This window comes from Convolutriloba macropyga, chromosome 10 (genome assembly GCF_964194025.1).
Source record: "Convolutriloba macropyga chromosome 10, txConMacr16.3, whole genome shotgun sequence".
NCBI lineage: Eukaryota > Metazoa > Xenacoelomorpha > Acoela > Convolutidae > Convolutriloba > Convolutriloba macropyga.
Window position 1 is genome coordinate 12,739,059 of NC_134477.1, and position 25,083 is coordinate 12,764,141.

The window sequence follows — 25,083 nt, forward strand, 5'->3', positions numbered from 1 at the left end:
ATGGCCGATGATTCGAAACCTAGCGATAAACAGACACAACCGTCTGATTTCGAACAATGGCGTCAGCAGCACTCCCCATTTCGATCTAATGAGACTCCCAGTTTTTCGGCCACTAGAGGCACCAGCAGCAGAGCTAATCAGAGTGCTCAAACGTGGAAACAGAAAGCTATGGAACAGGAGAATGAAAGCGAATATTACAGGAAAGTTTTGTTGAAATTGTTTTTGAAATAAACATTGCTCATTTGTTACGTTATTTTCCAGTTTGATTACACTCACAGAAAAGAATGGGAGTAATTACTGAGCTAAGTTAAAGCTAACCAAGGCATTATTAATTTTTAGTTTTGATTGATCAGTATTCAAAAAATCTATAAAAAAGATTAAAAAATAGCTCTGGTGGCACCAAAAACCATTAAACATCATGGATTGCAAAGTGGATAAAACCCCCAGGTTGAGGTGCCAGACCGAAAGTCGATATGTCCAGACCGTCCCAGACGGAAAGTGTCTATGTCCAGACCCTCCCAGACGGAAAGTGCCTATGTCCAGACTTTCGTGCGTTCAAAATTTTTCGTGCGTTCATCGTGCGTTCAAAACTCCCTATGTCCAGACTTTCGTGCGTTCAAAATGTTATATGACCAGACTTTAGTGCGTTCCAAATTAAAATTCCATTATACACAGGCTGCGATTTTACCTAATGCCATTTTACCCAATACCAACTAACCCAATGCTCTTTGGTCTTTTCGTTCAATTATCTGATTATAATTTAGCAGTCGTTATTATAAGGATGTTTTAAATTGTTTATATGGACAATATAATCCCATGTTCGGTTAAGATTGTTTCATATGAAGTCCCACGGGCATTGGGTATAATGGCATTGGGTAAAATGAAATAGGGTAAATTGTCCTGACACTATTATTAACATTCAGCAATCTGACATGTGTGTTGTTCGTTTTTCTCTCCAAACGAATGGGAAAAGTTCAGGTGTAGCTTCTCGTATAAGTTATGAATTGTTTTTCAATAGCCTTCTTCCTCTTGATGATTTTTTTAGGTTTTCCATCACCAATATGGGACTCTTATCGCTTGCTCTGTCTTTTGAAAACAAAAGAATCTATATTATCCAAAAAATCCTTGGCTTGGTAATTTGCGTTCGCACATAAATTTCCTAAGCTGATCATCTACATATTTCACTTAATTGTCTACCAAATGAGGAAGAGTTTAAAAAAATTAACATATCAACATATCATTCAACAAATTACAATATGAATAAAACAGTCTACCCTAGAGGGCCTATGAGACCTGTGACTATCATAATATGACTACCAAAAAAGACGGCGATAAAATCCAAACATTTACAAATATTAATTACGACCAAAACTCGTTGTCCATTTTGTGAAAAAACTTATTAACCAAATCAAAATGGCATCAGATCAAAATTATACTAAGAGGATTAACCAGTAATTTATATAAAAAAATGAGACTTTTCCTCGATGGAACTTGGTAACAAGCCTACGAGAAATGAGCAAATCGGCAAAGTTTAGAAAAAAAACCGCTTTCTTTGAAAAGAATTCATTTCAAACTGATTAGAAAGATTATGCATCAAATAAAATCATTGAGAAGTTCTTTAAAAACTACCTAGAGAGCGATTGAGACCTCTCATTATCCAGGGTATGTCATAAGATTGCAAGAAACGACAAATACAGGCAAAAAGGAAAAATTTGCACAACAAAATTTGAACGAAAAAAATTGCACGAAAACGATGTCCCACCCAATTGAACTCGAAGCTGTTCATTAAAAACATTGAAAATCATTGATTTTTTTCCAATGACGCGAGGGCCGCCCATTATTGTGATACAAAGAAAAGATAACAAAAACCTACAAAAACGGGCGAATATGCAAAAATCTCTAATATTGTGTGAAAACTGATTGTACCAAAAGACAAAGACCATTTTAGACCAAAGACAGAAATTAAATCGTTATAAAAAGCAAAAAATAGTTCAATAGATAACAGTTGTGACCTGTCTATAGAAACGCTAAGCTACAAATTAACAGACACAAGATTGGCATATCTCAAACATCCATTCTCTTTTAAAAAAAACAAATACTTTTAAAGTTCACTGCCAGCGTAAGCTTTCGATTAAAAGAGTAGACAGTTTATCTTACAACTTTCTAGAAAACTAATTGCCACTGTCATTAGTGAGACTAAATCTTAAGCCTATATTACATTATAGACTTAACATTAAAACACAAAATTAAATACAAGCTGCACTAAAAAAATTCACAAACAACTTTACGAAATCACAGTTTTGAAGCCATTAAATTAAAAAATATATTACAATTTGTAAAAGTTTATAATATAAAACATAAAATGTGTTAAGCTCACATATGTATCTATAGGTGGCCACTGAGACAATTAATTATCCAATATTTGGCATACGACAACAAAAATAACAACAAATAGAGGTTAAAAATAGAAAACCCAACGAAAATCGGCAAGAAAACGGTGTCGCAGCCCTTTAAACCTTATGTTATGAAAACAAAATGTATGTTCAGTTACCAATTTTTCGAAGCTTTTTTCAGTTGAATTGTTAGGTAATGTGACAATTTACCAAAGAAACAAAAATAACAGCAAAAATAGGACACTATTCGAAAAAATCAAAAAAATTGTGTCTGAAAAGTCGTAATTCTAAATACAAGAAAACTTTCTGTCAAAACACTTCGCCAAAAAATAGATTGTACTCTATAAGTAAGGAAGTTTTATTTGTATTTTGCTGAGAATAATCAAAAAGTTGACTGAAATAATTATAATAAATTACAGTTTCAAAAATCACTGAATTTTTCCTAAAAGAAATACTTTCAATGACAAAAGAGACATTAGGTAACAACCGAATGCATGGTACAGGCTAACTTACACCTCTTGAGGAAGCCATTTGGATCTTGAGTGGTTGAAATTAGTAATCAGACTGCAAAAAGAATAAAAATTGAAGGCAAAACACAAGATTTCAGTTGAAGTTTACAAAAATTCTTCCTCAAAGCCATAAAAAAATTCTTAAGTTCTCTGAATACAAGCTAAATCTATATTCGGCATTTTCGGAGTTGTCATTATTGAGGTCATGAACAAAAAACTTTGTCAGTAACTAGCATTCAAAAGACAAAAGCAAATTATTTTGAAAAAAGAAAGCACCAAAATATAAATTAAAAAACTTCTGATTGTAATAATCCATAACAATATCTAACCTAAAACCGATCTTGCCGCGCGCCCAACAAACCACGCAAGTGTTCCAAGGGTTTGAGAATAAGACCAATTGTTGAGTGAAATTTGTCAAATATTAAAAAAACAACGATGTATTTTTGTATAATCTGCAAGTTAAATCTGCAAAAAACGACAAAATTTTAATTCCAGAAAACTTTCAACGGTGAGCCTAGTTTAAACAAAGGCTCATTTCGATGTTAAGTAGTCTTTGTCAAGGTTTCTAGGTCACTATGTCTGGCAAACTTTAACAAAGTGGACAAAAAAGCATACATTTTGCAATTTCTCACGAGAAAAGTTCGAATTTTGAAAATGTTATCAAATTTATAGCCAAAAAGCTTCAATCAGACAATTAAGCAACAATTTTGTATCTCTAAGGGTAACAATAACACTCTGCCGTTAAAAATTTCAACTTATTTTGACTTATATTAGCGAAATTGTGCCAAATTTTAGCAAAAACTACTGAAAATGTGAACAAAAACAGTCGAATGTTCACAAATTTTTAAACCTCGATAACTCCCTGTAAAAAACGAAAATAAAAAAATCTTTTTAATTCCGTATTCTACGCTGGAAGGGCTTTTCAATGATACCAATCACAACTCTCGACGATGAATATATTGATCGGCCAAAATTGTCTGAAAAAAAAAATCCCAGTTGAGTATATAGTTCCTCCCTCCCCACTAAAGTGGGGGTCGAAACAATTATTTTTGCGAATGCAATTTTATCATTATTCGCTACTCGCAGTTCTGCCTTTTGTTTTAATTGTTATCATTTAAAACATACTAAGCTGACTAAGTTGATCAGTTTCATAGTTTCAATGGCGCATTAATTTTTTATTGCTTCTAGCTTTCTTGGTACTAGGCAGGTTGTACATTTTATTATTGATACATATTATTATTATTAATATTTTTGTTATTGGAAAATAATTTTTGTAGGAAGAAATTGAACGAGACCAAGAGTGATTTGGTAACGTTGCAACAGGAGGCAGCCTCGTCTGAAATAGATCACGCTCGAGAGATAGCCGAGACACAACTCAGTTACGAAAAGGTACCATGACCTAAACAAAACCACTTCTGAGTTTAATAATTGGCAAATTTGCAAACATATCAATCACATGGCAAATTTTCGTTTTTCTTTGTGTATGTGATCCTAGGATTGAAATTTTGTAGTTGTAAGAGAGTGTAGATAAGGATTCAATTACATAGTTCTAGACATTCAAGTTTGCCAAGTTTTTTGTATCTGTTTTAAGTTGCGGGAACAACCAACTCGTTTTGGCTGCGATAAGGACAAAAGTCATTGTTTTTTCAAGTTTCACTTCAAGTTTCAAGTTATTAACCAAAAATTGTGTATGCTAGACTTTTACTCGACTCAGAACTCTGATTTTAAATTCTCACTATAGGTCATAAAGTTTCAAAAAGTGCTCATTTAGAATTTATTGGTTTTCAACTCAGCCTAGGCATCACTGCGCTGCAAATTTATTAAAAACATCAAACTATATGGCTCTTTGTTCTCTAGGATCTGAACGCGTTGAGGAAAGAAAATGTGGAAGGACTGGAGAGACTACACGAACAAAGGAGATCTGAACTGGAAGAAAGTTTGGATTTGAGAGATGAGATTGCCAGACTGGAAAATGGTTAATAAAGATATCCAACTTCACATTACAAACTGAGCTACTATCAAGTATTCCAAGTCAGTTTGCTCGTAGAAATAATTTTGGAAAGTTTTGGACTCATGAAAAAAATTACTGTATGTACAGCTGTTTGACCGTCGGCTATTTCAGCTATTGCAAATAACTTTATCAAATTATCGGACTAAAAATAAACAAAAGTGAAGAGTGGAACTTGTAGTTAAAACTAAGTTGTCATGTAGTTCCTTTGGAATTGTTTTTGATTGCATAGCAAATCCAAAAGTGTCCACATCATCAAAGTATATGATAAGAAATGCAGAAAAAATCAACTTTAATTTTCAATTTTAATCATATTTCTAAAAATCAGCTGTACAAAAGAGGAGACTTGGAAAAAAAATGCTGTTGAAAGAATCTCACAAACAAAAGATTTTGAAAAAAAATAGGAGAAAAGTTCGATGCAAAAACAATGGTCGATTTTGCCTTCTCATCAGATTTCTTTCCCAAAGCTGCAATTTAGGATTAAAATAAAACAGTTTATAAAGAGAACTAACTGACCCAGTTAGAACGAATTGCCCTGCAACGTCTGACTGGGATGTAAAGTAAAAAAGCCTTATTTTAAGTAGTAAACGGCCGCCAATTGAGGTCACATTCTTGAAACTTGGAATCAGCTAGCAATTTAGATCACGCAAAAAGCCAAAAAATAAAGACGTAAATGTCAATTGAAAAACCAAACACGGTCAAGCTAAAGTTTTGCACACCCACTACCACAATTATTGACTCAATCGTAACTGGAGAGCAATAAAATGCTTGAAAAAAAAAACAAAATAACGGTTTTGCTTGAGGGCTTATAACGAAATTTTGACAGCATGTCAGGATAATTTTAACAGCAGCCTCGTTTCTTTTAAATTGAGGAACTAGAAAAGTGTCGGGTCAAAAACAACATGAGTAAATGAGAATTGGTCTGATCGGAAATTAAGAAAAAAAACCATCCAGAAGATTACAAGAGCGATCTGAAAAATTATTCTAATTGGAAAAAATTAGACAATAATTCAAGATTTCTAGAACTAACACATAATTGAGAAACCTTCATTTAGAATAAATCTTCTAAAACAAAAAAAACGACAAAAATTGTCTTAAAAAATGACATATTATTAGTGTGCCTCTCTGAGCTCCAAGTTCTTTTTGCAATAAAAAACTCTTAAAGCGATGAAATGTTTTGTTCTTAAACTTGAAAATGACAAAAAATAGACAAAACCGTCAACAAATCTGTTTCTCCTCACCAAATTTAAAACCCAAATAAAAGGGCATGAACAATATATTCAGATTTGCACAAAATATCATTTTGAGATTATTTCAAACAGGTTGTTAAAATTGCTATACGCAAAATTGACGCCTGTAATTAGAAAAATTGCGCAAATTTTTTGTAAGTTGGTTATTGTGCATTAAAGACACGCTGTATTTTAAAATCAATTGCATTTTTCTATAATTAAATTATTTCGAAAATAATTTGAAGAAACTGCACCACATCTTCAACTCTTTGTGTCCTGATCTTCTCTACTTGAATCATGATCTTTGACAACTTACGGCATTTCTATATAAATGCAGATTATGCACACATTAACATGAACAAAATTCAACTAAATGTTATAGCTAATTACTTTCATTCTATCTATCTCCATTCAGTTATATATGATTACGTACAACTATGCCGACGTAATACTATGCCGATTATAAGAGTGCCGAAAATTTATTCAATTTTTCACCCGATAAATTTCGAAACTGCTATTACCAATTCATTATGAATTAAATGCTAACCGAATAACGTTTTCAAAGCAACTAGGGCACGCTGGTCAGTATTCGGTTGTGATAGATTCATATCAAGTCCCACGGGCCGCTGAGGCATGGCCGTGGCCCGCAATTATCATTGTTTGTTTTAAATATTTCTCCCTCCAATTATCTTGTCCTGATAAATAATAAAATCCAAAATCTCACAACTTCATTGTGATTGGGTCAGAAATTTTGCGCTCATTTCAGTTAAAGTGATTTGATTGGTTTAGAAATTTATCGGGAGAAAAAATGAATATATTTTCGGCACTCTTATAATCGGCATAGTATTACGTCGGCATAGTTGAACGTCACCAACTTAAGTAGTACAATAAGCTTAACTTAGGGCGGGCTACAAGTTATTTAATTTTGCATGCGCGTAATGTAAATGATTGGTATACAAATTAGTGCGAATGTTAGCGAAGCGATTTGGGGAATTAATCGCCGATTTTCGCAACGATTTTGCCGCCAGAATTGGCTGCCGAGATTAGCGACGAAGAAAGACAATTTGGTCGGCGATATTCGCATTGTCGCTGATCTTGGGCAAAATTGCTACGAAAAACCAAGAAATTCCAGTTGTTTGCTTCTTATTTAGGCAGTAGTAAGAGTTTTTGCTCAAAAACGAAGAGCAGGCTTTTCGTTAGTTCAGTGATTTAATTATCTATGCCATCATTGCTATCCTCAAGTAATCTGATAGCAACACTTAGCTCTTCAGAGACTTATGTTAGACTGCCCAGATGGAGGTTCCAAAGTCTATTGGCGTAAGATAAGGAAAGCGTAGTCATCATGCTCAAGTTTTTTTTTTGAGTGACGTGTTTGTGCTGAGTGAATAACGTGAAATCCAATTCAACAAAAGTTTACATCTAGACCATATCAACAAAAAACGTCTATGTCCAAACTTCCGTGCGTTGAAAAAAATTTGTGCGTTCTTCATGCTATGAAAAGTGCGCATATCCACATTTTCTTGTGCTCATTTATACATCCAGACAGTGACCGCGTAACATTGAACGCTCAACAAACAACAATGAACGCGTTCTTTTGAACTGGACATACTCACTTTTGGTCTTGGTCAGCCTGGATATATAGAGTTTTGTCCGAGAGGGTAGTGCTTGCGCGCTTAGTTTATGCCAATATGAAAATTTACAAAAATAAGCACTTCAAATGAAAAACTTGAAAGTATGGTTAATCAGTTGTGTCTCGTATTTACGAATAGTAAATAAAGGTACACTTTATCCTAGTTAGTTGCTCATACGTCTTCACGATAGAAAATGCTAAAAGTTCAATTGAAGTTTATGATTTTTGTCGTGGTCGATAACACGGGTCAAAAGAATTCAATAAATTGAATTTTAAATTAAAATTGGATCTGAAATTATACTAAAATTAGCACGTATTTATAGTACATATCTATGCAAAAAGATACAGAGAAAATTTAGATTACCTCAAAATATTATACTTGATTGACATGTGAATGATCACCTGGAGTGAACCATCATAAATTTAGAGCTTCAAAGTCAACCTCAACCTTCAGAACCCACATTACCCACAGGGCAACATCCTGAAGAAACAACCCACTCCCAACCCCATCAACGACCTGTCATCTTCGATTCCGAGTTACGTCAATTACTCACAACCTGTGACATGATCAATTCATCGCTTCAACAACAACATCAACAAATGAGTGAAAATGCTAATCAGAGGTCAAAAGAGCAGACTGATGAAGAGTTGAAGCGATTGAGAGATAAAGTTCAAAGTTAGTTGGGACAGATTTGGATTAAAACTTTGGTACTATAAATGTATAAAAACATAATTTTCGGAATATATTTCAATAAGCACGGTTGAAGAGAACTAATCAAGGTTTCTTAATTTTCCTTTTTTTTCTCGATTTATTGAATTGAATTGAGTAGCAACATAGACATGATAAATTACACTTCATATGAAGTCACTTAGACATTAAAACGTTACAATGTCCATTTTTTTGCTCATTTTTCCTTAAAATATTAATCTAATCTACTTTGTATTTGAGGTCTGATTTCTATTATAGAGATAAATTGAGATATATCATTACTAACAGCAGTGAGTCACGGTAAAGTATTTTTGTTTTGAGCAAAAAAAATAATGGCAGTTTTAAACCATAAGCCGTACTGTTTTCTCAATAGCTTGTGATGTCGGTGTAAATAAGCACAAATTAGTCGCTCTGCGCTCTGAAAAGCTCCATTAAATTGAAGAAAAAGTATTTTGATAATATAATGCAGTTCGATAACGCCAAAGGAAATAATTAGGAATCGATTCGTAATTTCATAATTTCGATTTTGTAATTTTTTAAGGTCCAGAATCGATTCAGAACATTTTTAAGGTCTAGAAGAGAACTTGAACTCGCGAGCTCAAAGAGACGAACACAATGAGCATTCTTCAAACACAGCTGCAACTACTGCTGCGGCTATCAGCCAAAGTCAACTCCAGTTCTCAACACTGTTGGAGAAAACAATTGCCGATCTCACCCAGAAAACCCACGTGGATGAGAAAATAGGCCAAATGGAAAGGTCAGTACTAATAAGCGCTCAATAATGACTGAATAGTGAGCGTTTGAAGAAGCTATTGCTTAAAACCATCGAAAAAAGTCGTTGAGTTTTTGATGTCGAGATCTCGACTTATTGCAGACTCCGGGCCGAGTCGTCAGCCAAACATCGTAATATAGCTATTATAGCGGCGAAATTACAAATTTTAGCGGCGAAATTACAAATTTTAGCGGCGAAATTACAAATTTTAGCGGCGAAATTACAAATCTTCTGCAAATTTTAGCGGCGAAACTATGCCAACTTCATCATTAATACTAAGCAGTGAAAAAATCATATTTTGTCATTGAATGTGGTGAATATATCCTTTTTACCCTTTTAAAATTTAGGGTTGAGGATTCTCATGTACGGTATAAAAATGTATCCAAATTTATTTGAATGGAAACTTCGTTAGTTATTAATATACAATTTAGTTTATTTTTACTATGAACAGGTACGCCCAAATGAGCCAAGAACAGGTCAGCTTGCTCAGAGGCAGATTGCAAGACGAAAAGGAAGAAAGAGAGAGCACACGTGAACAGATCAACAAACTCACTAGATGCATGAACAGCAAAATTCAGAGTGAAAAGTTAGTATAAACACTGATCGAGGTATAGTTAGTCCCACAAAAAATCAACACAAGCGAATGTTCAAAAAATAATTCAGACACGCAAATGAGCATCATAATTGCAGACGTTGGATTTAATTAAATTTGAATTTTGACCCGTTAAAAGTTCGCTTGATAGCGCTGCAACTTAATGAGACTAACTATGCCCCGAAAGAGTGAGCATGTTCAAAATCTTACATGATGATACATGCATTTTAGTGGCAAAATTTGAGTAAGATCAGACCCGTCCAGATTCTAGTCGAATTAATTGAAAAGTTTTGACTTTCTAGATCTTTCAAGATAGTCTTTAGGAAAGCATCAGTAATCTCTATACGAAGCTAGCTAGAGATTTAAAAGATAACTGTCTTTTTTAAAGAAAAAAGCAAGTTTTTAGAGCGAAAAACCATGAGATGATGATACCTCAAGTACCTTAAGATGGCAACTGTTCACATGGATTTATAAAGAGTTCAGAGTATTGAAAAAGATAGAATACCAGTGCTGCGAACATAATTTGTATCGATGTATTTTTTTCCAAAACGGGTATCTTGCAAAAATTATTTAAGTTAAACAACGGCCATCTTGAAATATCTTCCAAAATCTTGTGAGATAATACGAAAAAACCAATTGTATGTTTTTGACTGAGGACCATGGAGAACTCGGATTAGACTTGACATCGTGTTTAGAGATAAGACTTCATATCAATGAAGAGATTTTGACGAAGAGTATTTTGGAAATGCTACGCCTACCCCAAATTGCACATGAAAAACTATAAATTTCGCAAACTTCCCGAAAGAGTTGCAAGGAATCTAAACTAGTCTTTTTGATCAAAGAAAATGTTTTTCAGCTGCAAAATTTGTCTCTGCTAGGACAGAAATTGTATCCTGTTCTACTTTTCTTGCTCCAAATCTCCTGTTCTCGGGAATCTAGAACACGAAAAGTTTTCGCAGACAAAAAACAATATCTATGATCAAAAAGCAAGTTTAGATTCCTGACAATATATACGGGAAAGTTGCATTTTTTTTCAGTTTTTCTTTACTATGAAATTTATGAAACCCATATAATAATCTCGGAATTAAAATTTTTAAATCAACCAGATCTATATTTACTAGTAGATAAAAGGCAGAGAAACATTTCCCATAATTCAAACTATTTCAATGTTTTCATAAATCACCTCCAAATTTAGCAAATTATATGAAACACAAACAAATTTACTGAGAAAGAGCAAACTATTTTTTATGAGTTCAGACTGCTGCACTGGAATTTAAGAAGAGTTCAACGGAATTAGTAATCGCCTATACGATATTCTTGGTACTGAGAACACTAAAATTTTGACATTTTAACTCAATAATGGAGAGATCAATATGACAGACAGCATCAACTAATAAAGGCACCAAATGAGATGTTAAGTTGCCTCCTTTAGACAACAAAAAAATTGAATATGTACACATTGTCAAAAAAAGATGTTTCCTTTTAATTTTTAAACTCCCTTTTCAGAATAAACTCAAAGCGCTTGTTCTGCGATGAATAGAATTAGCGTATATGCGCATGAGTTTTGACTCAAGTAAAAATACAAACATATAAGAAGATTAAAACTAGAATATCGTCGAAAAAAAATGACTTATTCTTTAAATGATTTCTAAAGAAAAAAATGGAAACTCTGTAATTAAAATTGATGATAAACTTATCGAGTAAAAAAGTATCTTTTTTTAATGCAGATATATACTGAACGGCGAAAGTAAGTTAGCACCCCTATTTTCACAGAGTGAAAAAAAAATCATTTTTTGAGGCATTATTATTCCAAATTCAAATCACATTTTGAAGTCAATTTTTCCACCATTGATCCCCTACGCTAGCCTTCTGAACTAATTACAAAAATCAGATAGAATGCAACATTCACCTACCAGAAACGATAGTGTAAATTTGATGAATTACATCAAAATTTTACCTTAAAAACAAGTTAGCAAGAAAAGATTACAATTTATTCACACTTTTTCTCTCTCTAATGTTCAACACAAGTGCAAACTTAGTCATAGTTGTTGAACTAAGCTAAAAATATATCACATCTTGTGACAAGTTTTTCTTTACTGTGAAACTTGGATGGAGTTTATCAACTTTACATTGGGATATTTGGTAAGTGAATTTTGTGTTTATTTGAGTTTCATAAGTACTCGAGAGGATTACTGTAGGGGATCAATGGCATAAAAAAGTTTTTAAAATGTTCCTTCAAGTTGGGGTAAAATTGCTTTAAAAATTGAATTTTTACTTCATGAAAAGAGTGGGTGCTTAATTTTGCCGTTCAGTTCACAAAAAATAGAGTCATTGAATATTAATTTTTTAAAAGGATTGTTTTAAAACCAAAAAACAAGATTGAGTGAATTCTGCTGAACAATTTGGATTAATACGTAGACATGCATGCATTAACTTCATTTGTTACGGAGTGCTCTTGTTATACGGAATTTTGAAAACAACTAAAAACTTAATTTTTCGCGAGAAATTATTGAAGTTACGCCACGTTTGAATCAGCTAAACAAAATCAAAGCCCGGAGCTTGCGTCGATTTGGGTTACTATTATTAAATCACGAATCGAATTAAACCTATTGAAGGAGTTTGGTCATGAGAATAGTTGAGACGCCAAAAATTTTAACCCAAATTCGTATCAGCCCAATTGCAGATAATTTTGTACGAATGTTACATGGATTGCAATTGCATCACGTCAAAACTTCAGCAAGATAATGTTGAGATCTGAGTTTATTGCTGAACTGAATTACAATGACAACAATTTTAGTATAAATCAGTGACGAGAATGAGTTCGGAAATTTTCTATGGGGCCGAATAGAGGTAGAGTACAGTCTTTTGCTGCAAAACATTTATCTAGCGGAGTCTTTCTTTTAGTCAAGACATCAACAACAGCTCCACTTTCTCTCGACTTAGTTAGAATTAGTGCTAAAACGCTGACGCTTGAAATAGACTTCAAACAGCAGCTCTTATTGATCAGTGTTTCGCCATGACCAGGTAGGTTGTCGTTGATAATTGGGATCGTTTTCGTTTGTGCCCTCCCAGTACGTTATACTTCCGAATTACAGAGCACTTAGCATTACTTAATAAAGCATTATGTAGAAATATGGCACGTGCCCGTGGGGATGGGGTGCAAATAATACGCATCCACTAATCTTGGGGAGGGGGGGACAAACGGAAAGATCGGTAGAAAAACGTTATTTCTCGACCATCTCTGAACCATCTGATATAAGCTAACAAATTTTGACGATTTTGTATGATATGATGTCTTTGATGATCAGCCATAAGTCACTCAGGAAATTTCAATATGAAAAAAACTTTCGGACATTGCTTTCGGTAGAGAGCTCCTTGATTATTGCACGCTACTTTCCTGGTAACCAATTCAGAATAAGAAGAGTCCAGACTGGTCCTTTTATGATGAGCCGCCAAAACGATTATGTCAAAAAAAGATGTTTGCTTTTAATTTTTAAACTCCCTTTTCAGAATAAACTCAAAGCGCTTGTTCTGCGATGAATAGAATTAGCGTATATGCGCATGAGTTTTGACTCAAGTAAAAAGACAAACATATAAGAAGATTAAAACTAGAATATCGTCGAAAAAAATGACTTATTCTTTAAATGATTTCTAAAGAAAAAAATGGAAATTCTGTAATTAAAATTGATGATAAACCTATCGATTAAAATAATATCTTTTTTAATGCAGATATATACTGAACGGCGAAAGTAAGATAGCACCCCTATTTTTACAGAGTGAAAAAAAATCATTTTTTGAGGCATTATTATTCCAACTTCAAATCACATTTTGAAATCAATTTTTCAACCATTGATCCCCGACGCTAGCCTTCTGAACTAATTACAAAAATCAGATAGAATGCAACTTTCACCTACCAGAAACGATAGTGTAAATTTGATGAATTACGTCAAAATTTTACCTTAAAAACAAGTTAGCAAGAAAACATTTCAATTTATTCACACTTTTTCTCTCTTTAATGTTCAACACAAGTGCAAACTTAGTCATAGTTGAACTAAACTAAAAACATATCACATCTTGTGACAAGTTTTTTTTACTGTGAAACTTGGATGGAGTTTATCAACTTTACATTGGGATATCTGGTAAGTGAATTGTGTATTTGAGTTTCATAAGTACGCGAGGGGATTACTGTAGGGGATCAATGGCATAAAAAAGTTTTTAAAATGTTCTTTCAAGTTGGGGTAAAATTGCTTTAAAAATTGAATTTTTACTTCATGAAAAGAGTGGGTGCTTAATTTTGCCGTTCAGTTCACAAAAAATAGAGTCATTGAATATTAATTTTTTAAAAGGATTGTTTTAAAACCAAAAAACAAGATTGAGTGAATTCTGCTGAACAATTTGGATTAATACGTAGACATGCATGCATTAACTTCATTTGTTACGGAGTGCTCTTGTTATACGGAATTTTGAAAACAACTAAAAACTTAATTTTTCGCGAGAAATTATTGAAGTTACACCACGTTTGAATCAGCTAAACAAAATCAAAGCCCGGAGCTTGCGTCGATTTGGGTTACTATTATTAAATCACGAATCGAATTAAACCTATTGAAGGAGTTTGGTCATGAGAATAGTTGAGACGCCAAAAATTTTAACCCAAATTCGTATCAGCCCAATTGCAGATAATTTTGTACGAATGTTACATGGATTGCAATTGCATCACGTCAAAACTTCAGCAAGATAATGTTGAGAGCTGAGTTTATTGCTGAACTGAATTACAATGACAACAATTTTAGTATAAATCAGTGACGAGAATGAGTTCGGAAATTTTCTATGGGGCCGAATAGAGGTAGAGTACAGTCTTTTGCTGCAAAACATTTATCGAGCAGAGTCTTTCTTTTAGTCAAGACATCAACAACAGCTCCACTTTCTCTCGACTTAGTTAGAATTAGTGCTAAAACGCTGATGCTTGAATTAGACTTCAAAAAGCAGCTCTGATTGATCAGTGTTTCTCCATGACCAGGTAGGTTGTCGTTGATAATTGGGATCGTTTTCGTTTGTTACCTCCCAGTACGCTATACTTCCTAATTACAGAGCACGTAGCATTACTTAGTAAAGCATTATGCAGAAATATGGCACGTGCCTGTGGGGGTGGGGTGCAAATTATACGCATCCACTACGCTGGGGGGGGGGGGCACAAACGGAAAGATCCGTAAAAAAACATTAAGTTTCTCGACCATCTCTGAACCATCTGATATAAGCTAACAAACTTTGATTATTTTGTATCATATGACGTCTTTGGTTATCTAAAAATTACTCAGTAAGTTTAAAAATGAATCAACTTTCGGACATTGCTTTCGTAGAGAGCTCATTGATTATTGCACGCTACTTTCCCGGTAACCAATTCAGAATGAGAAGAGTCCAGATTGGTCCTTTTATGATGAGCCGCCAAAACGATTGCAGCAAACGGGAGCCTTATTAATGTGCAATTATACTATTTTTATTCTTATCTGACCAAAGTGGGGAGAATAAAAACAAACAATTTACATGTGGAAAAATAAAAAAACGCCGATGAAATGAGATTCATAAACTGTTGATCTGTTGTAATGATAACCACCGTTATGTTAACCAAGTTAATTGTCAATTAAATGTTATAATTTAAACTTTCCCGGTTCACCAAAGCAATAACTGCCTGGGAAAATGTAAAAAAGTTACAACAAAGATGGAATGTGAATTTTGATGAAAGGTTTCAAAATAAATTTTCTGGTTGTGTTTATTTATCGCCATTGTTATGAAGCAAAGATTTCTTCTGTTTCAGATTAAAAGAACATTATCAAGAGTTTCGTTGGAAGGAGTCGGAGTTACGCAATGAAATCAACAAACTAGAAAGCAAACTCAAAAACAAACAAACACAAGTTGAGTCTGTTCAAAATGAGCTCAATACTGAAAAACTGAAAAGTTTGCAGAAGTTACAAAAGGCAGAGAAACAGAAGATGCACCTGGAACAACAGCTGTTGAAAGTCGACCTGGATACCAACAAAATGACTAAACTTGAGTATGTTAATTTGAAATAGAACCCATAAAAACCTAAATTGGAAAATTGCATGACTTCTCCAAGCGAAAACGAAAAGAATAACAATTGGTAACCTTTAAGTATGCTTGATGTACATACCCACTGAAATGAAACTTGATAGTCTTGATAATAAACATATTAAAACATGGAAAATCTTGCCAAGATCTTGCCATGTTACATGGCAAGATAATATCAAGATATGTAGAAATTTGCAAGAATTTGCAAGACATCTTTGCATGGGTGTCAAGAAACAAGATCTTGGCAAGATTTTCAAGACAGATGAACCATGACTTGGCAAGACGTACCAAGTATTACAAATTCAATAGCACCCAAGAACGAGATATAGCACGAAATCATAGAACACGCTCTCGTTCATTAAATCAGTGCTTTTTTAAGGCGCACAATTTCAATAAATTGTTTTTCCAACACACTTCTACGCTATTTTTTTACAATGTTAATTAATTGGGCGTATTTTTTTGCAACTATTATGTCTCGCCTCTGTTTTTATGACCCCATCGCATAAATTATGGGTCGTTATATAGAATTTTACTATATAAAAGATAGCACTTGACCTTGGGGTGGGGTGTAAAAATTATATACCAACGTACCTAGATGGGGACGCAGAATAGGTCTATTTTCGTTCCATGTTCAAATTTTCACATTGATGACTCAATCAATTGTTTCAAAGAATCTGCTCAATTTTTATTAGTGACCAAACTCTGTTTGGTTGCAAAATATTAGCCCTGTATCTTTCAATGATTTTTTGAGGTTTCTTAAATTCTCAGGTTTATCATTTTTTGGAGTTGATTTTTACAACTTTAGTTTATTTTTTTTCTCTCTCTTGAAAAGTGACAACATGGCGCATAAATTTGGGACAGTTTGTGTTCGATTTAGACAAGAGTTGAAGAAACGAGATAGCGACATAGATGAGTTGAAAGAGAGACTAATCTCAGCTGAGGAGAGAGAAAGACAGCTGAAGAGGAGTGAGGAACAAGTGTACATTGAAAGGGAACAACTCAGAAGCCAACTCATTTCACACAAGTACAGACCAGGACAACCCCATCATAACAATGTTAGTAACAAAACCCAAGGAACATTTTTTGACTGATCTTGGAGAATTAAGTTTGAAGAAGGGTTTCTCGTCAATTATCTTTAAAATGCCTCAAGGCATTACCCGACCAGGCTTCTTTGAACCCTATTGATGGACTGCCATATCTGAGTGATGCGTTTGTGTTGAGTGAATAACATGATTAATAAACTCGTTTTCAGATTCTGAAAACCAATTTATTAATAAACTGCTTATAGAGCTCTTTTGACCAGTAATAAAGCTGATTCCAAGGAGATCAATGCTGGCCGAGACCTAAAACCATAATGAACACACTGGCCCATCTGCCGGCCCGTATTGACTTCTCAAGTGACCGTTTCACGCTTCATTTTTAAATTTTTAAGTGAGTTCAATTGCTTGTTGCTAATAAAAAAGTGATTAAAAGTGATTTTTGTAGCGCACAATAGTGATGATTATGGTGTATTCGGAAATGTTGTTCTTGAAAAATTTGGCCCATTTTTTTCAGTGTTTACCAATTTTTTCTGCAGCATTCTTCAGAAATTTGAATTAAGAGAAGCAATCTAGTCTTGATGAAAAAGGAAGAAATAATTCAATTGAACATATCTTTACATATGTTAAAATTTATTGGGCGTTTTTTTTACTAATTTTTTAAAAGCTTTTTTGTTGAAAGAATGTCTTTGCTATTTGTCATCCATGGAGCTAGACATTGATTAAAATGCATAGGCGACACAGGCATGTGCCAATTTTTTTGATGAACTTTTGCAGAACTAGCGCTTTTTGCATCTTAGTTGTAGTTGAACAGGAAAATTTGACTACTTGATAAAAATAACAAATCATAGGTGCTTGTTAGTTTTCTATTTCAGAGCTTCGCTAACTAGGTTCTAGCAATTTTCGTATTTGCAATTTGTCAGTTTAAACAAATTTTGTATTTATTTTTGTACTTTGTCGGGTACGTTTTTGATAAGTGACCGCATGATAAGACAGAACATGAAAGCGTGAATAAGGTTTGAAAATTTTTGGTGAAAGAGTTGTTTTCTGTTTATGTTTGCTTTTAAAAATTTAGCGAAAAATGTAGGTATGAAAAAATTATTTTTTAGTTTCAGGCAAATTTTTTTTGGTCAATTGGTTCTTCTAGCATGTATTATTAAGTTTGAAAACGTTTTCAATTTTTTTTTCAATTTTTTGAATTTCTCTGTGGTTTCATGGAACTTCTAAATACGTTCGAGCATTTCTTTTTTCAAATTATTCTAAAGCAATCGAAGATGAACCGATTGAGTTAACTTTTTGTGACTATTTGGTTTCTAATAGATCTTGGATATTTGATTAAATTTTGGTTCAAATTGATTATTTGAAAAGTTTTTGCCCTATTCTGTTACTTTTTTAGTTTTGTTTTTTGGCTCAATATTCTAATTTCAATTCCTTGGTAAAGCTTATTTTCTCGTTTTTGAACTATTTCCCTAGTTTTTGAAGACTAATGTGCGTTTTTAGTAACAAGTAGTGTTTTTCTGCCTTTTGTTGTTCAGCAAGGCATCTTGCAAGCCTTTGAATTACATTATTTTTGTAGCTTCCTTGGAAAGTCAGAAACATTTATGATCTATCAATTTAGCAATCAAGTCAAGCGTCTAATTTCAATTTCAAGAAACCAAAGATATTACTGTTTGGAAGAAAGCTAAAAAGCTATATAACAAAAGAAGGTTTTTACACAGGCGTAAAAAACTAGAAATACTAACAACTTCTAAGAAAAACAGAAAACCGAAGTTTAAATGACGTCTAGTTTGACGACGGGTGTTATGATAAAAACTGATGAAACTCTTATTTTCATTACCTTTTATTGAAAACCCTGCATTAAAGTTTGACAGCTCTGTGACCTGTGGTATGGTTTCAGCTGGACTTCTCAGAACTCTCCAAACAACAACTGGAAGACAAACTACTCTCATCAGAAGAGAGAATTGCGAAGCTACAATCCAGTTTGCGAAAAGCAGCCGAAATCCACAGACGGAAGAAAGGACAACTTCAGGACGAAATTCATGACCTCAAATACAAGCAAAAGTTGAAAAATCCATTAGGAATAGATTTCACTTCAAGGAATGGAGCACAAAATGACACTAAAGTTCCAAGAAGTAGCTTTGAAGTTGATAAATTAAAACCAACCAGCGGGTCTGTGTCGTCTTTTGAAAGAACGCCCTTACGTTCCCAGAGCTTAAGAAAATCCGACTTGCTCCAAAACCAGTTTCTAGGCAGGAACTCATGGGAAAACGACCGGATGCAGAAATATGGAGATTTTCCGACGGAAGATTTGACTTCTAGACACTTTGAAGAGGCAGCGAAGAGATTAAAAGATGATGACATCGATCTACAGGAAATATTTGCAAGCGCTGAACAGGTATAGTTTGTCGAAACTAAACGCATAACTGATTAGCATAAAAGGTACGACATTTTCTAGCTAAGGCAATACTCAAATTTTTAATATAGATACGCGCTATTTTGGTATAACAAAACGAGAAATGGTTTCTGTCTGATCAATCAACGTCAAAAACAGCCATAGAATCCGCTCAACAGTAAACACGTGGAACTGTAAAATTAGCCATGCTAAAAGTAAATAAGTTTTCCTCAACCCTTGAGCTCGAGGGTTCCAATCGCACCTAAGGTCGTAACAGGTGCGACTAATTAAAGTTGAAACAGTATTGTGTTAAAAGTATGAGGCACGTTTGATAAATTACTCTTGGGCGGTTTGCTCAATTGAAACTTAATCATCAGGACACTGGTTATTTTGTTTGAAACCAAACATTCTTGAACCCGTGTCCGGACAAAACAGACCCCAATTGCAAAATATTCCTGGACAAAACAATCCCAGATAAAACTGTCACCAATTGCGAAACTTTCCCAGACAAAATAGTCACCGACAAAAGTGGGCAAAAAAGTCCCAGACAATTTAACCCCTAAAAAATATGGAAGTGAAGTTTGGTCACGGTAAACTGTATCGAATGCCGAACGTACGGTTAATATTGGCCCATGTTTGTTGCTCATGTGGCCTGTCTTGAAATCATGCCCTACAATTAAGCCAATTCTTGTATAATGAGGCCAAAAGGTTTGCGTTCGAGGCCACACGTGTCTCTAGGGTGTCAGGACAGAATACCCAATGCCAAAATAACCAATGTGTCAAAGTAACCGAAATATACCCAATATTTTATCCTAACGTTGAAGCTACCAGAACGATTATTTAGCATAATATCTAGTTAGTGCATTTGGTCAAGCCTCGCGGACCATGGCCATACCCCAGCGGCCCATAGGACTTACTATGAAACTATCACAACCAGACATGGGATTAAATTATCAGCTTAATTGTCAGAAAACATATTGTAATGCCGAGTTCTAATTTGTAATCGATTTTTTGAACGAAAAGATCAATTGGAAAAAATTGGGTATCTTGGCATTGGGTACTATGACACATTGGGTTTTTGGAGTACGTACAACTATGTCGACGTAATACTATGCCAACCTTTGAGTGCCGAAATTGGAACTGATTTTAAAATTGCCGAAACTGTCAATACCAATTATCAATTAACTGCTAGCGGAATTTATTTTCAAAGCTAACAGGGCACGGCACGCTGATCAGTAGTTCGGTTATGATAGATTCATATCGAGTCCCACGTGCCTCTTAGGCATGGCCATGGTACGCAATTATTAATGTTCACTTTGAATTTATCTTGTCCTGCTAAATAATAAAACATAAAATCTCACCACTTCATTGTGATTGCTTCAGCATTATTGCGCTCATTTTAGTTGAACTGATTGGTTGAGAAATTTAACGGTAAGAAAATTGAATAATTTCCGGCACTCCTATACGTCGTTATCGTTGTACGTCACCGGTATTTTGCTTTGGGTTCGCTGTCATGTAACCGTCCCAAGATAGGGTCGAAAAATGAAACAAACTTAATCCGAGCCAAGAGTTAGCCCAAGTTGATCAATGAAAATTTACCTTTCCAAATTTAATCTCCCCCTATGCTGACTTAAGTGATCTCAACCTTACATTACTTCTTTCATAGACTGTTTTTATTAGGGAAATGACTAACTTTCAGAAGAAACTTGCACTCTCCTGAATACTATCTAAAATCAATCCGGTAGAACTCCTATCGTTTCGACTCTGTACTTTTCGATAAGAATCTCCAGGCAGAAAAAAATTCTAAACAATTCGTTTAATTGGACTCACGCTAATTGCGTGACCTCCATCGATCTTATCCAGCAATACCTCTCATTTAGGCCGAGTGGCATCAAAGCAGTTTCTGCTTTCATAGGACTTTTTCATCGACTGTTTACTTTCAAATTCAATCATTACAGACCATTCCCGCGCACCTATGCAATTTGGCACGGTGGCGCATAGAGTACGGACATGCTCGGGACAGATCATTGTAGCAGAGTCCTGTCAAGCAATGCCTCCGATTGAATTATCCAACTTCGGTAGAAGAAGTGGAACCTAGAAAGCGTCGTTCAAATGCTCGAATTAATGAAATCCGTCGCGTTTCTGTTAGATTTGCATGGTCTGCAGATGTACAAATCTGATTGTTCGTGCGGTTCAGGTTGTCTTTATATGCTGAATCCTGTTCTCTTTCTATCTTATTCCAGACCGGAAGCCCTTACTAAAAACAGCGCACTGTGTTTGAATTAATTCTAGGCTATAAAAATTTCTCTCAGTTCAATATTGCTTATTTCCGATTACAGTCCTAATCGATGCAAACAGTATTAAATAAAACGCCTTTTCCATCAAATCGGTTAATTTTGGTTTCTATGCCCAAATTTTTATGATTTCGAAAGATCGAAAGATGAAGGAAGTGAGGAATACGAGGCAAAAAAATAACATGGAGAGGGGACTCAAACTCTCAGCCACGAAATTATGTGTTCCTCGACGGTGTAGATGAATCCCATATTTAGACACCCGTGAGGCATAAGGCTCTGATGGAACTCCGCAGCAACCTAATGCCCTCCGGGCATTACTGATTATCGCGCGCTTTACCTAGACGAACAGTCAAATGGTCATATAAAAAAACAGACGAAAAGTCAGTAGTATGAAAAACTTCATTAACATAGCTGGCAGATTGCCAGAAAACAGCCGCAATAGCTTCGTAGATCTGCAGTCTCAAAAAAACAGTACAAAAGACAGACCAAAAAAATTCGTCTTTTCATTGAAGGGTGATATGTTAAATTTTGATTAAAAATCTGTATAAGTTTTTGCTGCCTCTATTAGCTGTTCTCAAATAACCTTCCTTTAGAGAGACCCACACCCATTTGACCATATCTCTTTGAATTAAAGTAAATAAAAGTCAATTTCAAAGTGAGGAAGTCATTTTTGAGAGTGAGGTAAGTCAAGTGTGACCAAAAATTTAATCACGCGCATGAACAAAAAACTCGCTCCACTAAGAGCGAAAAATGACGCCAAAAAAATCACGCCCTCTAGTTGGAATTGCAGGAACGAATGAACAAAAAGCAGATTTGAAGTGGTTGTGACGTCATATGGTCGTAACAAAAATCGTGACGACGAAATTAAAAAACATGGCAGGACAAGTCCTGATAAACAATTCAAAGAATTGAATGAAAACTTAGAATTACTCTACCTGACCAGCAGATGAATTCAATGATGCTAGCCAAAACACAATCGAAAACATATCAAAAAATTGAGAAACAAACAATAAAAAAAACTAAACAAATGTATAATCATTGATAAAACTTTGAAGCTTTTACCCCTAAGGCAAAATTTGATACCTTTAAATATACCTAAATCGAAAATTTGATCAAAACCAAATTTTGTTTCTGAGATTGGTGCAGTTTTATATCTGCAAGGCCTGAAAAAATTCATTGGCCCTTGAAGATCGGTTAACTCGAAGATTTTCAAAAATTGAAAAAATGATATCAATTGAAATTTTAATGCAATGCTGCTGAAAATCGTGATATTAATTTCTTAAGAATCATTTCCTAAGAAATGATTCTAGTGTCTCTAGAGGCTATCCAGCAAACCAATTCTAAGCCTTAAAAATTAATTGGTTCAAAGATCGATAGGCAATAATTTTTATTAAAAATTTCAAAAAACAGAAATTCGTTCCATTAAAATAATGAAAACCATCCAATTGCCCCTAGCAACTATTTAATTACATTCTATCAAACCCTGTGTGAGGTTATCTTGCTACTCAGGCAAGAAAAACTGAATAAAAGACAAATGTTTTGAAAAAAAAAACAAAAAACTTGCAAATTTAAGAAAATTTTCAAAATTCTAAAGGTTAAATTGTGGAAAACAATTCCATTGAAAGTAACAATTATGCAGTAATTTTTTGCAGAACGTGGAGTAGGTTTCCTGGCACTTAAGAATGGACAAATTCCAAAAATTAAAAAAAAAACTTTAGGAAACTTCAAATTGCAGATTTTATCCAAAAAAATGCTAAAAATCGAGACATTAAAATGTTGAAAACCACTCCATTATTCCTAGAAACCATACAACGCCTAATTATCAAATGTTAAAGTAGATTCCCTGGCCCCTGAAGCTGGAAAAACGCAAAAAATGACAAAAATTTTCAAAAAACTAGAAAAAAAAATGGCAAAAACTGGTACCATTTTGTGTGTTTTTGTGTTTGTAGTACCAAAACATATGGCTCATAAAATGGTCATAACAAGTACTTTTGTCTGGCAAAAGGCCTTCATCAACTATTTAAAACTTCAACCTAAGAATAATCAAGCAAAAAACTTTAAAAAATCACAAAAAACATGAAAAATTGCACCATTTTGAGCCCAAAAACTCCTAAAAATGACCTTTTAACCTTGAATTGAGGCCATCCCAGCAGCTGCAACACTCTAAGCACTTGAAGGACTACTAACGTCCACTTTGGGCCTTTAATGAAACTTAATGCCCGCTGGGCTTTACCTGTTTATCCCGTTTTCAAAGATCAAAGTCATTGAAAAATGTGAACACATCTTAAAAAAAACAGCGCCCCAATACAATTCAAATTCTTTGAATTGTAAAAACATAGCAGGACAAGTCTTGACGTACAATTCAAAGAACTTTCATTGACTAAACAGATAACTAGACCTTGAACGGACTAAGAATGGATTGGGAAAACCATTTAGAAAAAAATCCGATCCAAAAAATCGAAAAAAACAGTAAAAATCAAAGTGAAATTGCCGCATGTGAACAAAAAACCACTAGCGAGAAAGCGAATTTTTGTTCAAACACCGTTTTCTCACTCTAATTTAAATTTAGAGCGAAAAAATTTCACGCCGCAAAACCACTCGCTTTTTCGCTCCACTTCCTGTTTCGGCGTGACCGAAATCACTACTCCAATTTGACTTCAAAAATCATGAAAATGTGTGAACAGATCTTAAAAAAAAGACAGCGCCCCAATACAATTCAAATTCTTTGAATTGTAATAAAAAAACCAAGAGAAGGCCAATAATAGCCCCAGCTACCGCTGTGCGGCTATTAAAAAAGACCACCAACACTAATATAATTGCGAAAACTTAAAGTAAGAGCAATTAATAAACATCTGTCGAACTGGAACAATTAGTTCATTGAAACGGTGGTTAGCACAAAATATCATTGCTTAGCACAAACTACGAAGCTAATAGAGGTTTTTATCGACCTGTTGAGAGCATTTTGTTTTAGAGATCAAGGCGGTCTGGAACAATAATGGCCAGTTACTACCCGCCCATGGATTTCAGTCATCCTATCGATTATCCATCACAGTTCCAAAGGTCCACCATTCCAAGAAACAAATTCAACTATCAATCAACAGCGACTGAACCGTTTTTGTTCCCGTGCGAAATTGTTCACGCAAAAACGAGGACAAAGGCAAATGCCATTCTGGAGAAGATAGCCAATTATGAGAAACTGTAGTTTCTAAAAGAAGATTCGATTGAAGCACGTGAAAATTTCTCCGGCAGGTCATGCCCTGTACTATTTAAGGTTTTAGTTTTTTTCCACTTGTAAATTAGCGATCACTTCTGTAATGGCTCAAATGTAAACACAGTTGTCTTTGAATTAAAATTTTTTCCAACAAATGTTGAATTGAAGAATGAGACAATTAGGATCTTTTCCCGTTTGCCTCCCCCCCCTACGGTACGTTATG

General features: G+C 34.3%; 1 protein-coding gene across 1 annotated transcript; it reads left to right on the plus strand.

Annotated features, from left to right (window-relative positions):
• Positions 1-25,015, plus strand: LOC142348603 (uncharacterized). Its single transcript, XM_075400003.1, has 10 exons — positions 1-204; positions 4,184-4,291; positions 4,760-4,877; positions 8,197-8,445; positions 9,049-9,235; positions 9,702-9,836; positions 15,655-15,891; positions 16,804-16,981; positions 18,861-19,358; positions 24,621-25,015. The coding sequence occupies exons 1-10, from the start codon at positions 1-3 to the stop codon at positions 24,849-24,851; spliced, it is 2,145 nt and encodes a 714-aa protein (XP_075256118.1). The 3' UTR covers positions 24,852-25,015.
• The last annotated feature ends 68 nt before the right edge of the window (positions 25,016-25,083 follow it).

Bases quoted from the DNA above. Each gene is read 5' to 3' on its own strand.
- LOC142348603 (XM_075400003.1), top strand. From the start codon at position 1: ATGGCCGATGATTCGAAACCTAGCGATAAACAGACACAACCGTCTGAT. The intron at 4,878-8,196 runs GTTAATAAAGAT...TCATAAATTTAG, and splicing joins GATTGCCAGACTGGAAAATG to AGCTTCAAAGTCAACCTCAA. The intron at 19,359-24,620 runs GTATAGTTTGTC...ATTTTGTTTTAG, and splicing joins TATTTGCAAGCGCTGAACAG to AGATCAAGGCGGTCTGGAAC.